Raw genomic sequence first — 20,545 nt, 5'->3', positions numbered from 1 at the left:
GTATGGGGCTACAGGCCTCCAGGACTAAACGCCGTTAAGGGTTCAAGTGCGGGGCTCATCTGAAAGATACCCACATTCCCCCTTTTCTGCAAGCGTATTTATATAAAATAAAAAATAAAAAAAAAGAATTAAAGAATGTCAGAGTTGGGAAGAAGGGTTCGAATTAGAAAATTGTTAAAGCCAAAATAAATAAATAAATAAAGCCCTTTCTTCTCATTTTATTTCCATTTTCGTCTCTAGATCAGGATAGTGCGTTCAGTGGTCGTCCCATGATGTCAAATTTGAAGTGGGGAAACTAAATTTGACTTCTGAACTAGTAATTTGAGGGTGAATCATCTATAAGAAATTGCTAGATAATGGAAATGGGTAGGCAATGATGTTGATGAGATTTTGATTTCTTTAAAATGAGTACCTGCATATCATAATCCTGCAAATACAATGGCAATTAAAATAACATTCAAAAAATGAAGTATGCCACATACGTCAGAATGACATAGCAAGTAGATAAAGATGAACCCCAAGGCACCCTCATCAGAACAACGAAAGGCACAACAAACTGATTTTAGATGGATTCCAAGTTTTAGTGATCCACTAGACAAACATAGTATACATTTTGCAGTATGCAGAAAAAAAAAAAAAAAAAAAAAGGATAGTCATGGTAATTGCTTTGAGAAACAGGATGAGATAAGATATAACTAAGAACTGGGGAAAAGCAGATGCTGAGACTAGATCTATATTTGGATTGGTACCTCCAAAATAAATTCAAATATAATTTCTTAAGAGTGTGAACTGTTTATATGTAAAAACTATCTGCCTTCATTGGTCATCAACTGGGAAAAGACTTTGCTGGTTGTTATGTCTGAAACACCATTGCCATCTTCTCTTTCAGCACCAGCATCGCTTGATGAACCTTCGGGAACCATTGAAGGTGATGGGATCTCCTGTGCGTTTGCATTGCCATTTGCACGCTGTTCTCTTGATGGTCCAGATTCCTGAAACTGAAGCACATATTCCAAATTCCATAACACATCACCCATGGTAGGCCTATCAACACCATAATCTGCCAAACATTTCTCTGCCGTTTCTCCATATTTCTTTAGAGATCTTCGATTTATCTGTCCAACAAGATGGGGATCAATAATTTTCTCAAGCATTCCTTTTTTCTGCCATTGCATTGCCCATTCAGCTAAATTCACTTGCTCCCTAGCAAGCAATGGGTCAACAGCAGGTCTAGCACAAAGAACTTCAAAAAGCACAACTCCAAATGAGTAAACATCTGACTTATCTGTTAGCTGCTGTCTCCGGAAGTACTCTGGATCAAGGTAACCAAAACTACCTTTGACGCCAGTACTTACATGTGTCTCGTTGAGACATGGGCCAGATCTTGAAAGACCAAAATCAGCAACCTTGGCCACATAATTTTGGTCAAGCAAAATATTTGTAGACTTAATATCACGATGGATGATCCCTTGTGTTGAACCTGTATGAAGGTAGTGAAGACCTCTTGCTGCACCAATGCAAATTTCAAGCCTTTGCTTCCATGACAAAGGTGGATATCCTGAACCATATAAATGATTCTTCAATGGTCCCCTTTCCATATACTCGTAAACCAGTAACATTTCTGACTGCTCTTCACAATACCCAATGAGGGAAACAAGATGACGGTGACGGATCCTGGACAAAACTGCTATTTCTGTCTGGAATTCTGGAAGTCCTTGCCTAGATCCAGGAACACCCCTCTTTACAGCAACCTTTGTGTTGTCCTTAAGGACACCTTTGTAAACCATGCCAAATCCACCCGAACCAATGATTAGATTTTCGTCAAAATTGTTAGTGGCTGATTGAATGTCAGCAAAGGGGATCCTCAAGGTGTGATAACCATTTGAACCAGGAGATGCATTGACAGTCACTTCAGATATTCTAGTGTGGGAGCTGCCTCCATACATACGTAAAGGTGTCCAACCTACACTTTCGGCACGTCTTGGTTTTGGTTTCTGCTTTCTACGTTTACATAGAAGCACAACAGCTAGAACAACCAAACCAAATACAAGAAGGCCTCCGAGAATTGAACCTAACACAATCCAAATTCGACTCTTCTTATAACCACTTCGTGAGTCAAGAACATTTACCATCTTCATGATCTCTACCCCATTCAAAATAGCATTGACTTTCAAAGAAGTGCTTATATCCGAGGGTCCAACACTCACACGCACAGCCCCCAAATGGTTCGAATCTGCAATGAAGTCTATGTAGACAGGAGATGAAAGCATGTGGAATGTAAGCGTAGACAGATCAAGATCCTTGTAAGCAGAGTAGTCATTCACATATACATCAAAGTACAACTGGTTAAGTGAAGTACTTATAATATCACAAAAATGCAAGCGAACCAAATGTCGAACGCCACTCAAACCCACAGGAAAATCCCATGTGATGTTGAATCTTGCCCCTAAGGTTGCGTTGTCCTTGTTCATCTGCTGCGCAGTCATATACACATTATCGGGTGCAATCTCAGGGCTGGCACCCCCACTCTGATAATTAGGAGTATGAGTGGTAGCTGCACGTTTAGCAGCAGCTTTCAGAACAAGAAAATCATCATCAGGGATCCACGTTCTCCACAAAGTATCATTAAAAGGTGTCAATTTTGAACCTCCCACATTAATCCTGTGAACAGTCTCTAAAACATGCAACGAAAGATTCTTGTACTCTTCAATTCCATCAGCACTAACCAGCTTGGCTCCATAATCGACTATAAAGTCGTTGGGAGCCGAAAACACTTCGATAGCACTAACAAATCCAAAACCTGTCTCATCCACAGGTCTCAACCAAATATCTAGCGTTTCATCATCTATCTTCATTATGTACTCCTTAAGCACGACAACTTGGGTACTAAAATCTCTCATCATCATGTTACCATTAACAACAACACTAAATTTTGCAGTTGATAAATTAAAACCTTTAGCTGCAAATGGCGAGAAATGAAAACGTACCAAGTGAGTTCCATTCTTCTTGATGTTGAACTTGTAGCTTGAAGGAGTGGTGAAAACTCTCGCTGTACGGTACAAAGCGGGCGAATTTGGAGATGGGTTTTGGTCAGTGAGGGAAACGGAGCGGTCTGCTGATAGGAAAAACCAACCTGGTCTGGAAGCATCGGATACAAAGACTCGGTTATCGAGCGAAGTGTTGGTGGCTGACCCACAATTGAGAAGGTAATTGTCAGCGGGAGTGAAAGGGGTTGATGAAGAGATAAGAGAGATGATAACTAGAGACAGGAAGTAAAGTGTTTTGGTTTCCATTGAAGGAGATCTTGGGATTCCTGAAGAGAGCTAAACAGAGGACTACTTGTTTAAGAAATGTACATGATTGAAGAGTGTTGAAGAAAGATTTGATAGGGTAGAAACCGGGTCACACGGATTTGAAATTTGGGGCATGACGGTGCAAATTTAATGATAGATTTAGTGCTTTCTTAATCAATAATTTTACGCCGTTCACAGTGGTGCACGATGTTGGTCCGCCATGGATAAGATTGGGTTTGGCTGCTCTCCATTAATAAGCAGTGCAAAATCAGCCATGGACATGGACGACCCAACTATAACAGTGTTAAAAGTTAAACTTGATTAGGAAATAATTACCACGTGATTTAATTATTAACCCGCATGACGCCACCTCGTTAGCATTAATTACTGTAATTCTTCTTCCTACAATCGTTTTAACAAATTTGATCGAAAATGAATTAGGCCATTGAAAGAAGGTAGTTGAGAATTGAGACCCATGTGGTTGCTGAAGTTGACGTTACTTCGATTAAGCCTATTATGAATTTTATTTTTATGAAGTGAAGCTGCTGCAGTGTAATTAAATGTACAATAGCAGTAAAATTGATGCTTGAAATGGGAGGTTACCAGCAAAAGCACAGAGGCCAAGGCTGTAGAGGACATTTCATTGAATAAAACATTTTAGTGAAATTGGGAATCTTATTATATACAAAATTTAAGCGTTACCCTAAGGCCATGGGTGCCTTACACGTCCAGAAAAGATAACTTTGTCCTATGGTCAAGACTCATGATCTTGATAGCTCTGTTCTGTTCTGTTCTGTCCTGTTCATGCTCATATGCTCCAAAAGCTTGTAGGTCCAGTCCACCACTACTGTAGTTTAAATTTCATTTTCTTTTATTTTTTTAAAATTAGCTATTAGTGTTGCTTGTTGGCGGATGTCACTTTCTTCCATCCAGTACGTGGATGAGCTGTAACCCTACATACTCTTGCATCATCTTACTAGTTGCTTCTCACTATCGCACTATTTATACTTATTGAATTTTATATAATTCATTGTATTTGTCCAAAAAATTACAATTTTACTGTTGAATGCATCTTTTTCTTTTTCTTTTTCATATTAGTGGAATATATTTATTACTGAAATAATATAGTCCGTTGAATAAATTTTGACGGTACCAATTAGAAAATTATATTAAGTCTTAAATTTAAGTGCTATAATATCAATCAATCCTAAATTATATAAGATAGTATAATTAAATTTCCTTGAATTAACAGTAATAAAGTGGTGGAGACCTTGCTTGCAGAAATAATATTAGGCCAGCTGGTATTGTCCGTGCTTACTGGCTCTGGCCGTGTAATTAGCAATGAATTTGGGTTATTAATTGTTTATTTGTATTTCGTAATGGTTAATAACGTGTAGGTTTTGATAAATAAAAAAATAAAATAAAACCGTTTAACATAGTATACACACGACATGTGAGGATGAAGCTACTATATATGGCTGGGTAATTTTTGTTCTAGATTCAGTTTAAGACACAAATAAATAAATTTTATTTAATTTTTATTATTTATTTATGTATGTATTAGGTTAAATATAAACCGAATTTAGATATATTTTTTATATTCTTTCATTCTCATAATTTTAAGAAAAATATTTTAAATATTTATTTAAAATAATAATAACTAATAAATAATTATTTAAAATTAAGATAAAATTAAATAAAATTATAATAGTGCATTTATATATTATTATAGTATAAAAAAATAAATAATAATTTTAAAATAGTAAAAAAAAAGTTTAAAAAAAATTATGAAATGAAGTATGTGTTTTTTGTAATTGCAATTAGAGGCAAAATTGCACCATATCTAGTCCAATGCTATATTTAGTTAAAAAAACAGCTTTTCGGATAAGTAAAATCTGATATCTTTCATATTTATTTAAATGCATTCATCTAAGTATGTGAGTGTATTTTATATTTTTTATAATTTTATTTTTAATAAAAATATCATATATTCATAATTTTTTTATAATTATACCATTTATTTATATTATCATTAAAAATTATAATAAAAAATTTATTTTTGCATAAAAATCAAATTAACAAATAAAAATTCTAAATAAAATTATCTCACACCTTTACAATTTCCTTATTTGCCTTAAATTGGATGCTAAAGATGTAATGACAAAGAAATTTTTTTTTTATCTTTATATTTATTTTTAGATTTAAATATTATTATAATTATTTTTTTATTAATTAATGAGTTTTTCTATGATAAAAATAAATTTTTCAACTAATTTTTAACGAAAATATAAATAATATAGAATGTATAATTATAAAAATATCATCAAATATAAAATATTTTTATAAAAAATGGTTAAGAGTATAATTATAAAACGTGTATAGTTTGTCTAATTTTATTGGAGCCTTTCAAGCAAGCAAAAGAGAAGATACAAAGTCTATTTGGTATTGAAAATTGCATCTAAAGGAAATATTTTGTATGGATTTCTTCGCTAAAACATGAGCAGCACAATGCCCTTCCCTTTCCACAAAAGAGAATGCAACAGATAAGAAACGCATAGACTTCTGGAAAATCTATTACCTGATGGGAGATTACAAGCAGTGAAGGGCTTCTTTACAAGTATTAACAAAGAATCCCTTTAATGACAATCTTCGAAAAAACCTTCATTTATACTTGAAAGGATGAAATTTCTCGACATATGATATTTTTAAAACTAAAAAATTCGTTATAGAATTATACAAATGACAACATAAACCTAAAATTTGATTTAATGATCTCTAACCTGCTGATGTCTGCTAATGTTTCATATTTACTCCTAGAGTCAATTGCCACATCAAAGATTAAACCCAATGAAATAAATTGGGGGCGGGGTGGCGTGATAAAGGGGCAGATGAAGTGACAGTTGTTCCAAGAGCAATCTAAAAGTAGTTGGGGATGAGCTTTTGGCACCATCATGAGCTCCCGTAAGCTTAGCTTTCCCATATAGTGAAGATAAACTACATCAAGCCAAACCCTCATTTATACATTTGAAAAAAATAGAGAAATATTTATCTAGACCCAATATTTATTTGATCTCAATAATAGTAATTTATAAGATATAAATAAGTGAGTTCAATTATAAAAACAAACATTTAATCTTTAATTTATAAATTTTAATATAATTATCATATTAATCTCTATATTTTTAAATTGAAAATCCTTTAGTTCATAATTTCATCAAGTAAAAAAAAAATATAAATTTCTAAAATATCCATATTGATAACTATTGGATCTTGAATAGTATAATTAAACTCATATAGAAAGGTCATATCGTAATCTCATCAAAACCCACTACACAGATCCATTTACTAGTGCGTAGAGCAAAATTCAGACCCATCAGAGAGAGATCCAGCTCAAACTAATTTGATTGGTCAACAGGACAACAGAATATCTCCGCGCATTCGGACCCATCAGAGGGAGATCCAGCTCAAACTAACTTGATTGGTCAACAGGACAACAGAACCTATATATCTTGGATCGTGTCTACGTAGCGCAAAAGAAAATTAAATGGTCGTCTGATGATAGAAAAAAATACAATACATTTATATATACGGATAACGATTATGTGTCATAATATGATAAAAGGGAAAAAGAATAAGGGAAATAAGGGAGAGAAATCAAACTAAACTTATTAAAATATACTTTTAACCTATCTCTTTCTAGATCTCAGAATATTATTCATGATTACTTAAATCTCTCTAACATAGGTAAAAAATTTTATATCATACAAACTATATTTTAATCATTAAGTTTTAGCATAATTGCGAATCAATCTTTATATTTTTAAAACTAAATCATAAAATCTCTTTATTTTTAATCCGTCTAAAATTATAAATTTTTTTTATTCATTATAAACATTAGTTCAAAATTAGTGAATGATTAAATTTATTCTATAAGTACAATTTATTCTTAAAATACTTTTTACAAAAATTTACAACCTACTTAAAGATTACTCAGTATTATTTAAAAATAACTGAACTTGTAAATGTTTTTTAAAAATTTAAAAATTATAAATATTAAAATATTTTAATAAATAAAAATTGAAAAATAAAAAATATTAAAAAATAATTAAATTAGATACAAAAGTTAATAGAGATTTATATATTTTTTAAATAAAAAATAAAGAATAAAAATATTTAAATTACCGAACGGATTGATTATAAAAAAATTTAAATATAAAATTTTAAAAATATAAGAATCGATATATTAATTATATTTAAATTTAATAATTTAAGTGTAGTTTATCTATTTAAAAAGAATAATAAAAATATTTTGACATTTTTAACTGTAAAAATAAATGAAAGTAAAAATAAATGGAAAATTAGAAACTCTAATTTAGACAAAGAGATTATAAAAAAATTTAAATATTCGATTTTAAAAATATAAAAATAAATTCATTAATTATGTTAAAATTTAAAAATTAAAATATAATTTATTTAAAAAATAAACAAAAGTCACTTTAATATTTATTGTTTCATAATAAATCGAATCATATAAGAATTTTTCATAAAAATAACTAATAACACCTAGATCCACAACAATAAGAAGAACTACACAGATGACCATTTTGTGAACGTTGGACAGAGTCCTTTCTGGCCCAATACCAATAGAGTCCTTTCTAGCCAAACAGATTTCGCAAATACAGGAGCTACGGATATATAAAGCTAAGCCAACCAGCGATCGGTGACCTTATTCATTAAAAATAATAAATAAATAAATAAACCTTATAATTTATTCATAAAAAAAACTATTTAAAAAACAAAATTTGTAACGTTTTAATTGAGAGGAAATTATATTTATTTGTTTATTGTTTTTATTATAAAATTAATATAAAATATAATTTAGCAGAGGAAAGTGAAAACTAAACATCCGGTTTTTTCTTTTCTTTTTTTGAATGGCTAAACACCCGATTAATATTACTGTTAAAGCTATTACAACAATTATTTTGTAAATATGTTCATTATAAAAAAAAGATTTAATATATATATATTTTTTTCCAAAGAATGGAAATGTCACACCGTCCTAAAGACAATTGAAAGACGACATCGTTTTAACCTTGACCAGCTTTGATTCGCCATTCACAATCGCCAATCGAAATAACTTGAATAGAGATTCCCGTCTCTGCTGATGAACCATAGTCTATCCTCTCCGGCGCTTGAGTTGGATCATCTGTCTGCAATTAATCCCTATCTCCAGAGAGCCACAGAACAACATCGCATCGACGGCCAATTTTCAATCTGAGAGTAAGTTCAACATCTTTCTCTCTAATTTCTAGGTTTTTGTTTGGCACTGTTATTACCTCCCATTTCTTTTCACTGCAATCCTAACAGAGCTTATGAACAAAAAAACTATATATGTTTCAAGTTCTTGTTGTTTTGAGGTGCGAAGGTGATGATACACTTCCAATTAGGGCACGTCGTTGTATCAATTGAACTTTTCTGGTTTAATTGACGCATGAATTGTAGTCAGTAATGGCAGCATGTAATCCTTTTACTGTTACGAGAAAAAAAAAATTATGTTTTAGACATTTGTTGATAACAGCTAGATTCGCCCATAGTCTATTGGAGAAGTATGCTTGATAGCATTTTATTGATTTCTGGACAAATGATATTTATTTGCTTCATTCTTTTGACCTACTGTAGAAGGGCATTTGTTGGGTTATTTAGGTTCTGCTTGGCTAGAATTTTATTTGTTTGTCTGATTGGATAAATCTTTTAATGATCTTGTAACATTATTTAAAAGCAGGTTTCTCTTTTACACTGACTGATGCTGAAGTACTGAACTTCTCTCTGCTTGGTGCGCGTAGACTGATATGGTAAAGTCACTTTTGAAAGAAAATATGCACGTTAATTGCTTGTATATGTATATTGTCCTGTTGGCTCTCCAGATCACTGTCTTTTTTCCAAATTGTATGTTCTATTTGTTTACTTTCCATGTTTTTTCGCGTTGAATGATGTTAGAGTTTTCTTCTTATGAACTAATGTTTGCTGGTACTCAGCAAATTTGCTTTGTGCTTTAAATTTTTGCTGTGGTTTTAAATGCATGTCGTTTATATGTTTCCAAGACTAGTTCTGGTAGTTCGAGTTCCAGAAGTGAGATTTCCTCTTAATCTGAGGCCACTCACTGACGGTCCTTGTCTTTATTGATTAGAAATTAGTACAATAGTATAGCATCAGGTAGTTGCTTATGTTAAAGCTTGAATATCTGGTTGTTGTGGACCATCTGGTAACAAATCTAGTTTTTCTCATTTAGTAGTAGGAAAACTTTAGTTTAACTTCCCAAAGTTATTTCCCCGGGCATCCAAAACATCGATTCATTATCTTCTAATGTTTTAATTGTTACATGTAGCTTCTAAGCTAGCATAATTTCAGAACTCAGTGCTCTTTCTAAATGATGTTACACTCCACATGTGATGCGAAATGCTGGTGTTGTGAATGAAAATCTGGATGCAGGATCCTAACAGTTTCATTGATGAGAAGGCTGAAAGCAGACTTTACATTGGCAACCTTGACTTGAGAATAACAGAGTAAGGAAATTTTGCTGCAAAGCTATTATTTCTACATGATGTTATCAGGTTGATATTTATATCTTACGTCTTCAGGGCTGCTCTTATTAAGATGTTCTCGCCGTATGGTAACATTGTATCTGAGGAATTCTTATGGCATACCCGTGGACCAAAGCGTGGAGAGCCACGGGGCTTTGCATTTATCCAGTTTAGCACCAAAGAGGTAAGTTGTCTGCATATTTTGTCTTTGTATTTTTGCAAGTTCCTGATTTCTACATATAAAAGTGAGTATGCAGGAAGCTAAATTGGCTAAGGAGAAGATGCACGGGAGATTAGCTTGTGGCCGCCCTTTGGTTGTTCGTCTTGCCAGTGAGAAACAGTTGGAGGAAGCTGCTCAGAATTCTTCTAGAGCAGTAGGTGAGATGAGCAAAACAGGTATTATTGGTGGTACTTCAGGGCAGATGAGTCGGATTGCTAAGATAGCTGCAATAAAGAACAAATTGAGAACCTTGGAAGAAGAGGGCTGCAGCATGAAGAAGCAGAAGCAAGCCGGCACCATTTCTTGTAACAAGAGTGTTGAACAGTCATCTGGCAGAAAATGATGAATAAAGATACTGAAGGGAATATGAATATTAGAAGTATGTTCAGAGTCCTTGTAGCTTGAGCGCCCCTGTGCCAAACTGTAGTACTGTGGATATGTTAACTTGCACAAGCATTCTTTAGCCTTAGTTTCCGCGTCATCAAGTTGTTGGGTTTTGAAAATGATGTTAACTTGGGTTTGTAATTTCATGAAGTGCTATTATTAATGGGATAATAACAGGATGCTTTCTTGTTTATGATTTTTTTCTCCTTGATGCAATTTATTGATTATGAATTAAAATCTGTGGGCAGTCGACTACTAATTTGTGAAAAACAGTATCAAGGGATGTCGATGTGGATGTATGAATATGAGCACTGTTGTGTCCCGAAACCATGGAGCTTAATGTCATAATGCCTTTCAAATCTTCTGGCTCTTATAATACTGCAATATGACAAAAGCAAAGTGAAACTCTATCCCTTCTTTCCCCACCTTCTTCTCTCTCTCTCTCTCTCTCTCTCTCTCTCTTTTTTTTTTTTTGTCAAAAAACGCATTGCGGGAAAGACATGAAGAGATAAAAATGAGATCCTGTCAGCCACTTTACATTGTACAGTATTTTCTTCCTCAATACTTCATATTCTTTCATTCCAATATACAGATGACTTCCTATATATATACACACAGTGTTTGCCCACAATATATGTATATATTTAATATTTTATCTAAATTTTTATATTTTAATTTTTAAAAATTAACTAAACATTTAGATTAAAATATAAAATAATATAAACATTAAATTTTTTAATCATTAATCATTAATTTATATAAAAAATAATAATGATAATAATACATATAGTATATCAATTAAATTATTGTATAAATTATCAAATTTAAAAATTTAAAATTATATTAAAATATAAAAATTAAATCAATTATATTAAAATTAAAAAATTTAAATTAAAATAATATATATTAGAAGCCTTGAGCCTTTCTTTGCCTCGCCAGCCAGAAGCCGAACTATTTGTTGAGGCCTCCATTGATGGCTTCTTTCACATTTACATCACCGTTGCATGCTTCCCTTTTCCCCCTTGCCTTCGAATCCCGTTACTCCATCTGTCACCCTCCTCTTCCCGCCATAATCTCTTTGCCCTTTCATCGACCTACTCAAGAGTCTCATCGAAACATTAACACATCAACGTTCCCGCCTTCTTCAATACGGCTTAAGCCCACTAAATTGATTCAACCAACAACGCTCCGTTCACATCTGAGCTATCCTATCATTTCTCCCGACGACCACTGGGGCACATGGACTGCTCTCTTCGCCACCGGAGCTTTCGGTATCTGGTAAATTAATCCTTCTCTCACACACGAGCATCAGCACATATGTACACTCATTTTGTGTTTTATTTGAATTTTGAAGGTCTGAAAGGACCAAGATTGGGAGCATGGTGAGTGCTCCGTTAGTGAGCACATTGGTTGGTCTAGCAGCGAGCAATCTCGGAATCATTCCTTATGAAACGGCAGCGTATTCTGTTGTCTTGGAGTTCCTACTGCCGCTAGCTGTTCCTTTACTCTTATTTAGAGCTGACTTGCGTCAAGTGCTCCGTTCAACTGGGACATTGCTCTTGGCTTTCTTGCTCGGCTCAGGTTACATCACCTCTATTGTCTTTTGCTTCTCCACATAGTTTGGGCGGCTTTTGTCTTGCCTATCTCAATTATCATCTCTATATGGATTTGGAATCGTATATTTTTGTTCACATAATTTACCTAATGAACATAAATATAAGCAATTCTTATTAAGGATAAGGTGGAATTGGAACATTTTCCTGGTATATTTTGAAAAGTGTTTAAGATGGTCTTTGAAATTAGAACAGGCGAACAAAGTATTGTCTTTATATGCTAGCTAATACGTACATTAGAGATTGATGACAAAGAAGTTGTGTGCTCTGAGCAGTGTATTACTGGGAATCAAAGAGTCTGACCTATGTATCCTTTTTGGATTCTATTATTCTAGGCTAGCTGATGGAACCAATAGGATCCTAGTGTTTGAGTGGAGGTGTCTGTGAGTTCAAGGATGTTAATGACGGCTCACATTATGAATGACTAGCATTTTTCTAAGTCCTGTAAGTTTCTTTATTATGTTTATGTGATTTTTATCTCAAGCTCTTTCTTTTTAATTTCCTCTGTTTTCCTCTATACAATTAGTCTATAAAACAGCTGTATTTGATGACAATGACATCTTCTAAGAGAATAAAGAGCTATACATAACATTGCATAAAACTAGTCACATAAAATGGATTTTCTCCTTTGGTATGGGAGCTTTTACTGGAAAATGACTCTTTGAGTACACGCACCTCGCAAAGGAACCATAAAGTCTGTGTGGTTGGCTCTAAATTTAATAGCTATTTGTCGTCTCCGTATAAGATAGGAAACATCTGGCTATTTTTCCACATAATTAACCATTTCATTCTGTACCTTGTGCATTTTCTACTTTTATTTTCAAAAATTCATTTATTTCATTTATATGCTTTTCTACCATTATTATTGACTTGAATTTTCTGCGTGACAGTTGCAACCATACTTGGAACTACAGTGGCTTTTCTAATGGTGCCTATGCGATCTCTTGGTCAAGATAATTGGAAAATAGCTGCTGCCCTTATGGGTAGTTATATTGGGGGATGTAAGTTGTGAAATGGTGTTGTATATTTACTTTAAGGTTCGACAAATTCAAAAAAAACTAGCTATATTGCCATCCTTACGGGTGCAATTTCTAATGTCCCACCACTCGGGTGAGTGGATGGTGCAAAAGTGGGATGAAAATCCCATGTCAAAATGGAAGCAAAGTGAATAGGATTTATATAATCCTAGTCTCAACTACTAATAAAATAAGTCCTATTAACCATTTTGGCCTAGTAGAATAGAGGACTAAAAACTATTTGAATGGCCCGGGCTGTTATGCATTCCTCTTACTGTGATATGCTACTATGCTACTTTGGTTTAGAATGTCATGTTTAGGCTGAAATTTTGTGTGAGATATTTCTGCATGTTTAATACCCTGAAAAGATTTCCTGAGCATGCCACATTGCCTATACCTGCCTACCCTGATTTGCCACAAGCAAATATAGTGTTGTTGTCCTTTATGTTCATTTTTCACGTATGCATTTTCTTTTTACCAAATTCATTATGGAAATTATGATGTTCTTTGTTGTTTCAGCTGTTAATTACGTTGCAATTTCAGAGGCACTAGGTACATATCCATCTGTGGTAGCTGCAGGAGTAGCTGCAGACAATGTTATTTGTGCAATATACTTCATGGTCCTATTTGCATTGGCTTCTAAAATTCCTCCTGAAGCTTCAGCATCAAGTAGTGGTATGTAGTTAACTAGTTTACAGCAGTGATATGGGATGTTTAATTGTGGACGAGCTAGATTGACCCGCTGTTGCTTTAGTGTGCCATATCTTCAGCATGTGAAAATAAAATTGTTTTATCTTCCTTTTTCAATTAAAATTTTATTCCTTTGGTTGAAGAAGGGGTTTACACATAAAGAACAGATTTTACATACCCTAATGGGGCAACAAACCTAATAATAACTTGGAATAAACTTTGTTGTATTAAGAGTAATTTTGGAGACATAATTTACTAGCTAAAATTATATGCAACTTCTATCAAAACCTGAGACTCTTTGACAGGTGTTGAAATGGATGTGCAGTCTGATTCTGCAGGCAAGATCCCTGTACTACAGACGGCTAAAGCAGTCACTGTCTCCTTTGTGATATGTACGATTGCTACATATCTTACACAATTGTGTAAGATTCAAGGAGGCAGTCTTCCAGCTATAACAGCTATAGTGGTCATTTTAGCAACAGCTTTTCCAACACAATTTGGTCGTCTTGCACCTGCTGGTGATACCATTGCTATGGTTCTGATGCAGGTCATTAAAATATATTCAATTTAGTTTATTCTTATCATATTTATGTGTTTCTATAATGGTGCTAGTAGTTTTGCTTGTCTAATATTTTTATCATATTTATTTCTTTTCTTGTTTCTATCCTTGATGATATTTTGGTGCTGATTTTGGTTAAAAATGTCGGAAAATTTTGATGTGAAAGTCTATTGCTGGTGTACTAGGGTTATATAATGGTTTCTAAAATCACATGTAAGAAAGATCAATGATTTTTTCTACTCTGCAATTGTGGCAATTGTCCTTTCTCTGAAATCTGCCCTTTATTTCACACCATATTTTTCTTTTCAAGTTTCTGAATTCTATCAGTCATTCAATATATAGTATCTGAAATTTGAACTAACATTTTCTTGTGGTGGAATATATGGAAGCAATCTGAGATATTTTACATGGGCTGCTTTCGCAACAGGTATTTTTTGCTGTGGTGGGTGCAAGTGGGAGCATAAGGAATGTAATCAAAACAGCGCCCAGTATTTTCTTGTTCGCTCTAGTTCAAGTAACTGTGCATCTTGGTGTGGTGCTAGGACTTGGAAAACTTCTGAAGTTTGATTTAAAACAATTACTTCTGGCATCAAATGCCAATATTGGAGGCCCTACAACAGCATGTGGAATGGCAACTGCAAAAGGATGGAATTCTCTGGTTGTTCCTGGGATTCTTGTGGGCATTTTTGGAGTTGCAATTGCTACTTTCCTTGGCATTGGTTTTGGAGTGATGATCCTTAAATACTTGTAGAGCTTATCATTACTAAATAGTAAATAGTATTTCCTGACCCAAAAAAAAGGTAGTCTCTTGAAGCATTTTCATTGCCTGTTGCATCTCTAAATCCTAAAAGTTGCTAGAGGCAGCTAGCTAGTTGATTTGAGACACCCAACGGCACCAGCCACCACTCCACTTTAGGCATTGTTGTACTTCCATAGTCAATTGTACGCAACCTTTTTTCTTTTTGGTTTTGGTAAACCTTTTTTTTTTTTTTTATTAAAAGGTAAATATATAACTTATTCCTATCGAAATCAAGATATTTATTAAAAAGGAAGGTATTATTTTTCATAATTTCATTTCAAATTTAATGGTGTGATTTTAAATTTAAATTTCTACTAAAAATCTTAAATTTAATGGAGTATACAATTAATTAAATAAAAATTGAATTTATTAAACATATTACAAATGTAAAATTTATAAGATTGTGTAATATATGAAGATGGTAACAGATATCATATCCGCAAAAATTAAGTTTATAGATTTAAACATTTTTTTTAAATAAGATTTAAATATATTTAATATTATTATTATTTAAATTTATTCTAAATCTAATTAAAATTAACTCTTAGTGTATCATTCTAAATGGGTTATCATTAAATTACATTATTCGATTCAAATTAAAATAATTAATTCGTAAATTCAGTTTGATTTTATATATTTTTTATTTTGATTCAGTGTTAATTTTTAAAAAAATTACTTATGAAAAAATTTTTGATAAAATTGAATCAAATTAATTAATTATGAACTATAAAATATTAAAAATAAAATGTAAAAATTAAAAATTTCGTTAAAAAATCTTATTAACCGAACCAAATCAAATCAGTTTACTCTTAAATTCAGTTGGATTCAATTTTCATAAATTCTTAAATTTTTTTAGTTCAGGTTATTTTTTAGGCGAAATTTTAGAATTTCACCTTAATTATTATTATTTATATATTGTTGGATCTATTTAATTATGTGTAAAATAAATTTAGTATTTTTATATATAAATTTTGAAATATTAAATTATATTGTTAATATTAATACTTTTATATAAATTTTATATATTTATATTTTGTATGTTTATTTATAAATTTTGAAATATTAAATTATATTATTAATACTAATACTTTTATACAAATTGTAAATTAAATATGTACATAAATAAACGACTTCGAGTATTAAATATCTATTGTATAATATTTAAATTCAACATCAACACTAATTATAAAACTTAAATTCGTCTTAAATTTGGTTCAGCTATATGTTTTTCATTAAAATCAAATAAATCAGATATTGAAAAATTAATGACATCCCTAAATTAATGGCCATATAAGGAATTAAATTGTCCCTTCCATACATTTTAAATTTTTTTGACCTTTCCATACAAAGCCAAATCACGTATAATGTTTTTAACTAACAGGTGGCAGTGTGGATGTGTACGAATCATGCTGTTTCGCTTCTTTCTACTCCACTGCTCCTCCTTGCGAGGTGACCAACGATAAGGCAGTCCTGTGGCGTATAAATTCTTGCAGTCCAGAACATCGTAGCTCATAGACCAGTATCAACTTCTGCAGTGTATTTAAGAGCAACTAAAAGGGAAGATGATCAGGCTAATATTCCTTGTGGTGTTTCTGGGATGGATTGTGATTTGGATTTTGTTGCCTACCAAGGTTTACAAAAATACATGGACTCCGAAGCTCGAGAGCAAACTCAATTCGACCTATTTTGAAGGAGAAGGTGGTTGTTCTTGTTTTTTGTTTTTTATTCTAATGATTGTATAGTTCTGTGTTCTTCTGATTCTTTTCTTCCTTCTACTACTTTTCTTTTGCAGGGAACAACCTTCTGTTATTTTCATTCCCTGTGATGTTTATAGCAGCTTTTGGAAGTGTTTATCTTCATTTTCAGAAGGAACTGAGAAAACCCACCTGCAAGAGGTCATCTTTCATCTAATCCTCCATTGCTATTTCTTTCTTTCTGATGTTAATTAATGTACATATTAAGATTGCAAGTAGAGTAACATTATACTGCTTTTGCGGTGAACTGTTGCAGTGCTGTGGTTTCAAGCAATCGTTTGTCCTTCTTGAAACGTCCATTACTCGTCATGGCTCCTCTGGGGATTGTTACTGCAATGGAGATTGCTTTTGCAGCCATGTTTATTGCACTTTTGATCTGGTCTCTTGCCAACTATTTGTATGTCAGCTTTGGTCACCTCCATATGCACAAACAAGGGGAGAAAATGTAAGAAATTATCAACTTTGTCACCTAGTTCATCAACTCATATTTCTAAACGCAATCTTGTGCTTATATAATTTTCTGTGGGATGTAGATGGCAAGCTAAGTTTCGAAGCGTATCACTGAGACTTGGATACATAGGAAATATATGCTGGGCATTTCTCTTCTTTCCAGTAACTCGAGGATCTTCAATTTTGCCTCTTGTTGGACTGACGTCTGAATCGAGCATCAAGTATCATATTTGGGTCGGCCATCTCTCAATGATTCTCTTCGCTGCACATGCCGTAGGTTTCATCATATACTGGGCAATGACGAATCAAATGGCTGAGGTACTTGCTCTTACATACCAATTAATCTTATTTTATTACATAAAATGCCAATTGTTGGATATTGTTTTCAATAAAGAAAAAGGTGGTCTGTGATATCACTTCAACTTTTTTGTGTGATTAGATCTATTGTCCTTCTTTGTGTTGGAAACCAAGTAAGTTGTCTTATCCTATAACTGTATTGCTAGAGCTGAAGGTGAATATAGATTCTCTTTGCTGTTAGCCTTTCTTCTGTTAATGATATGTCCATAAGAAGACACCGCCTAGGAACGTAAAATGACATGACCTTATAAAAGATACAAGGACCACCAATTATTGGATGGCTTTTTACGTCCAGGTGATGTGAAGATCGATTTATAATTCTTCCATGCAAAAAGAAAATGCATGACACAATACCCAATTCGAGTGAATCTCGAATTCGAAACCACATTAAAATCAAATTAATCTAAAAAATTAGAAGTTCTCGAATAAAATTTTAGAAAATGACCAAAAAAAATCTAACCGGGACCGGGGATTTGCAAAATTAATGTTTGAACTTGCAAAATTGCTCTCAAGTTCAAGAATTCTAAAAGACAGTCAAGCCAATTATTTATAATTTTGACTAACCTAGCTAGGAAAAATTATAACTATTATATTTCTAGGCTTTCTAGATATATGCTATTATTGTAATATAGATATGTTGTTGAACAAGTTGGCTGGGCTATGCAGATGCTAGAATGGAGCAAAACGTGGGTATCAAATGTTGCTGGTGAAATAGCAATTGTGGTTGGATTAGCAATGTGGGTGACTAGCTTTGAACGCATTAGGCGTAAAATGTTTGAGGTTTTCTTCTACACCCATCATTTGTACAGTCTCTACTTATTCTTCTATCTATTGCATGTTGGCGCTGCCTACTTCTGCATGATCCTCCCTGGGATCTTCCTCTTCCTCGTCGATAGATACTTGAGATTCTTACAGTCCAGGCAACGAGCTAGATTACTGTCATCTCGCCTCTTACCATGTGGTACCATTGAACTCAACTTCTCTAAGAGTAGAGGTAAGAGCACATTTGATATTTTGTGCACACTTTAAGAACATAATACAACATTTCCCAAATTAACATGGGATTTTGTCCTCCTCTCAGGATTGTATTATAATCCGACAAGCATACTATTTTTAAATGTACCTAGCATTTCCAAGTTACAATGGCACCCTTTCACTGTGACTTCAAACTGCAACATGGAGCCTGAGACGCTAACAGTTGTTATTAAAAGACAGGGAAGTTGGTCTCAAAAGCTTTACCAAAAAATTTCTTCTTCTGTAGGTCCTGTTGAAATGTCTGTTGAAGGACCCTATGGACCTATTTCTTCCCATTTTCTAAGGTGAATTTCATATTTTATACAGAAAATTAACACCCAGTAACACATGCTCACCAATTTTGATTTTTTTTTCTTTTTCCTGGCAACAGACACGAGTTGCTGGTGATGGTGGGTGGGGGCAGCGGTGTCACTCCCTTTATCTCCATAATCCGCCAGATCATTTTCCAAAGCACGCAACCAGACAGCCACATTCCACGAATCCTTCTGGTTTGTGCATTTAAGAACTCGGGTGATCTTGCAATACTAGACCTCTTGCTTCCCATTAATGGCACGACTACACAGATTACTCAACTGCAGTTGCAAATTGAAGCTTATATTACTCGGGAGGAAGAGCAGCCTATTGCAGATACCAAAAAGCTTCTCCAAACCATAAGGTTCAAGCCTAACCAATCAGACTCACCCATCACAGCAGCTCTAGGACCCAACAATTGGCTATGGCTTGGAGCAGTAATAACATCATCATTTGTGATGTTCCTCCTACTACTGGGCATTGTTACTCGTTACTATATATATCCTATTGATCATAACACGGGGGAAATCTATCATTTTTCGTATTTTGTACTCTGGGATTTGTTATTGGTCTGTGCTTCCATTGTCATTGCTTCTGGTGCAGCCTTTCTTTGGTGCAAGAAACAAAATGGGGTAGAAAAGCAGCAAATTGAGAACTTGGAAGTGCCAAATCCAACAGCATCACCAGGCTCAGATCTTTACAGTGCAGATACAGAGCTTGAAAGCGTTCCCCATCAGTCCCTTGTCCAAGCTACCAATGTGCATTTTGGAGCAAGACCTGACCTCAAGAGTAAGCCTTAATTTGCAAATAACACTTGCCATGGAGACTCTCAATTGGATTGATGTAATTTCTTCACCTGAGTTGACTGAGTTCCTAACGGCATAAATTAACTAATTGCAGGGATTTTATTCGAGTGCAAAGGATCAGATGTTGGAGTCTTAGCCTGTGGACCGAAGGCAATGAGACATGAAGTTGCAAAAATATGTTCATCTGGTTTGGCAGATAACCTGCACTTTGAGTCTATTAGCTTTGACTGGTGAGCTCATGGTCACGAAGGAAATCTCCAAGTAAAAAGCGCCATGCGATTGCAAATCACTGGTACTGTTAGGCATTAGGTTAAAAAAGGACTTCTTCATTTGTATATCTGTTTTGTCCCGAATCTGCAACTGTAATTCTTCCTTTTAAGAAAATGTATCTTACTTGCATCATTAATATTGGAAAATGAAAAGAAAGAGAAGGATAATATGATTGTTGTTATTGCTTGTGACAATCACAAACACGAGTAGACGATTAGACGTTGTACCAATAAAAACTAGTACCTGGGATTGGGCAATGACTTGGTCCTGCGTTTATCAACTAGGTCCTCGATCTCAGGAGTGCTCGATGTCGACGCCGCTCTGTTAGTTGAGAAAGGGGCTGTTAGAGAAATGTGGAGAAGTAACGCGACGTAATGAAAGCACCGGTGACCGAAGTATCAATGGAGACGATAAAAGAGGGATGTGA

At 33.7% G+C, this 20,545-nt stretch overlaps 4 protein-coding genes across 7 annotated transcripts; 3 read left to right on the top strand and 1 right to left on the bottom strand.

Annotated features, from left to right (window-relative positions):
• Window positions 1-626: 626 nt before the first annotated feature.
• Window positions 627-3,563, bottom strand: LOC110617563 (probable receptor-like protein kinase At5g24010). Its single transcript, XM_021760433.2, has one exon. The coding sequence runs from the start codon at window positions 3,291-3,293 to the stop codon at window positions 807-809; it is 2,487 nt and encodes an 828-aa protein (XP_021616125.1). The 5' UTR covers window positions 3,294-3,563; the 3' UTR covers window positions 627-806.
• Window positions 3,564-8,394: 4,831 nt separating this feature from the next.
• LOC110616608 (probable RNA-binding protein 18) lies at window positions 8,395-10,671 on the top strand. Of its 2 annotated transcripts, XM_021759034.2 has the most exons (5): window positions 8,395-8,573; window positions 9,076-9,145; window positions 9,783-9,856; window positions 9,932-10,058; window positions 10,132-10,671. In XM_021759034.2, the coding sequence occupies exons 2-5, from the start codon at window positions 9,143-9,145 to the stop codon at window positions 10,435-10,437; spliced, it is 510 nt and encodes a 169-aa protein (XP_021614726.1). In that variant the 5' UTR covers window positions 8,395-8,573; window positions 9,076-9,142; the 3' UTR covers window positions 10,438-10,671. The 2 variants fall into 2 exon arrangements, with proteins under 2 accessions (XP_021614726.1, XP_021614725.1); XM_021759033.2 differs by lacking the exons at window positions 8,395-8,573; window positions 9,076-9,145 and having other exon boundaries at window positions 9,152-9,856.
• A 726-nt stretch (window positions 10,672-11,397) lies between these two features.
• Window positions 11,398-15,330, top strand: LOC110616796 (uncharacterized membrane protein YjcL). Its single transcript, XM_021759288.2, has 6 exons — window positions 11,398-11,756; window positions 11,833-12,059; window positions 12,982-13,092; window positions 13,627-13,782; window positions 14,103-14,344; window positions 14,784-15,330. Exons 1-6 carry the CDS (start codon window positions 11,452-11,454, stop codon window positions 15,105-15,107), a joined length of 1,365 nt encoding a protein of 454 aa, XP_021614980.1. The 5' UTR covers window positions 11,398-11,451; the 3' UTR covers window positions 15,108-15,330.
• Window positions 15,331-16,522: 1,192 nt separating this feature from the next.
• On the top strand, window positions 16,523-20,287 carry LOC110616868 (ferric reduction oxidase 4). Of its 3 annotated transcripts, XM_043957264.1 has the most exons (9): window positions 16,523-16,856; window positions 16,948-17,050; window positions 17,166-17,354; window positions 17,443-17,677; window positions 18,383-18,453; window positions 18,613-18,710; window positions 18,798-19,035; window positions 19,122-19,831; window positions 19,943-20,287. In XM_043957264.1, the coding sequence occupies exons 1-9, from the start codon at window positions 16,718-16,720 to the stop codon at window positions 20,080-20,082; spliced, it is 1,923 nt and encodes a 640-aa protein (XP_043813199.1). In that variant the 5' UTR covers window positions 16,523-16,717; the 3' UTR covers window positions 20,083-20,287. The 3 variants fall into 3 exon arrangements, with proteins under 3 accessions (XP_043813199.1, XP_043813198.1, XP_021615067.1); XM_043957263.1 differs by having other exon boundaries at window positions 18,383-18,710; XM_021759375.2 differs by having other exon boundaries at window positions 16,524-16,853; window positions 18,383-18,710.
• The last annotated feature ends 258 nt before the right edge of the window (window positions 20,288-20,545 follow it).

Source organism: Manihot esculenta, chromosome 6 (genome assembly GCF_001659605.2).
Source record: "Manihot esculenta cultivar AM560-2 chromosome 6, M.esculenta_v8, whole genome shotgun sequence".
NCBI classification, from domain to species: Eukaryota; Viridiplantae; Streptophyta; class Magnoliopsida; order Malpighiales; family Euphorbiaceae; genus Manihot; species Manihot esculenta.
Note: the sequence above shows the minus strand (reverse complement) of the source record. Positions and strands in the feature narration are given on the sequence as shown.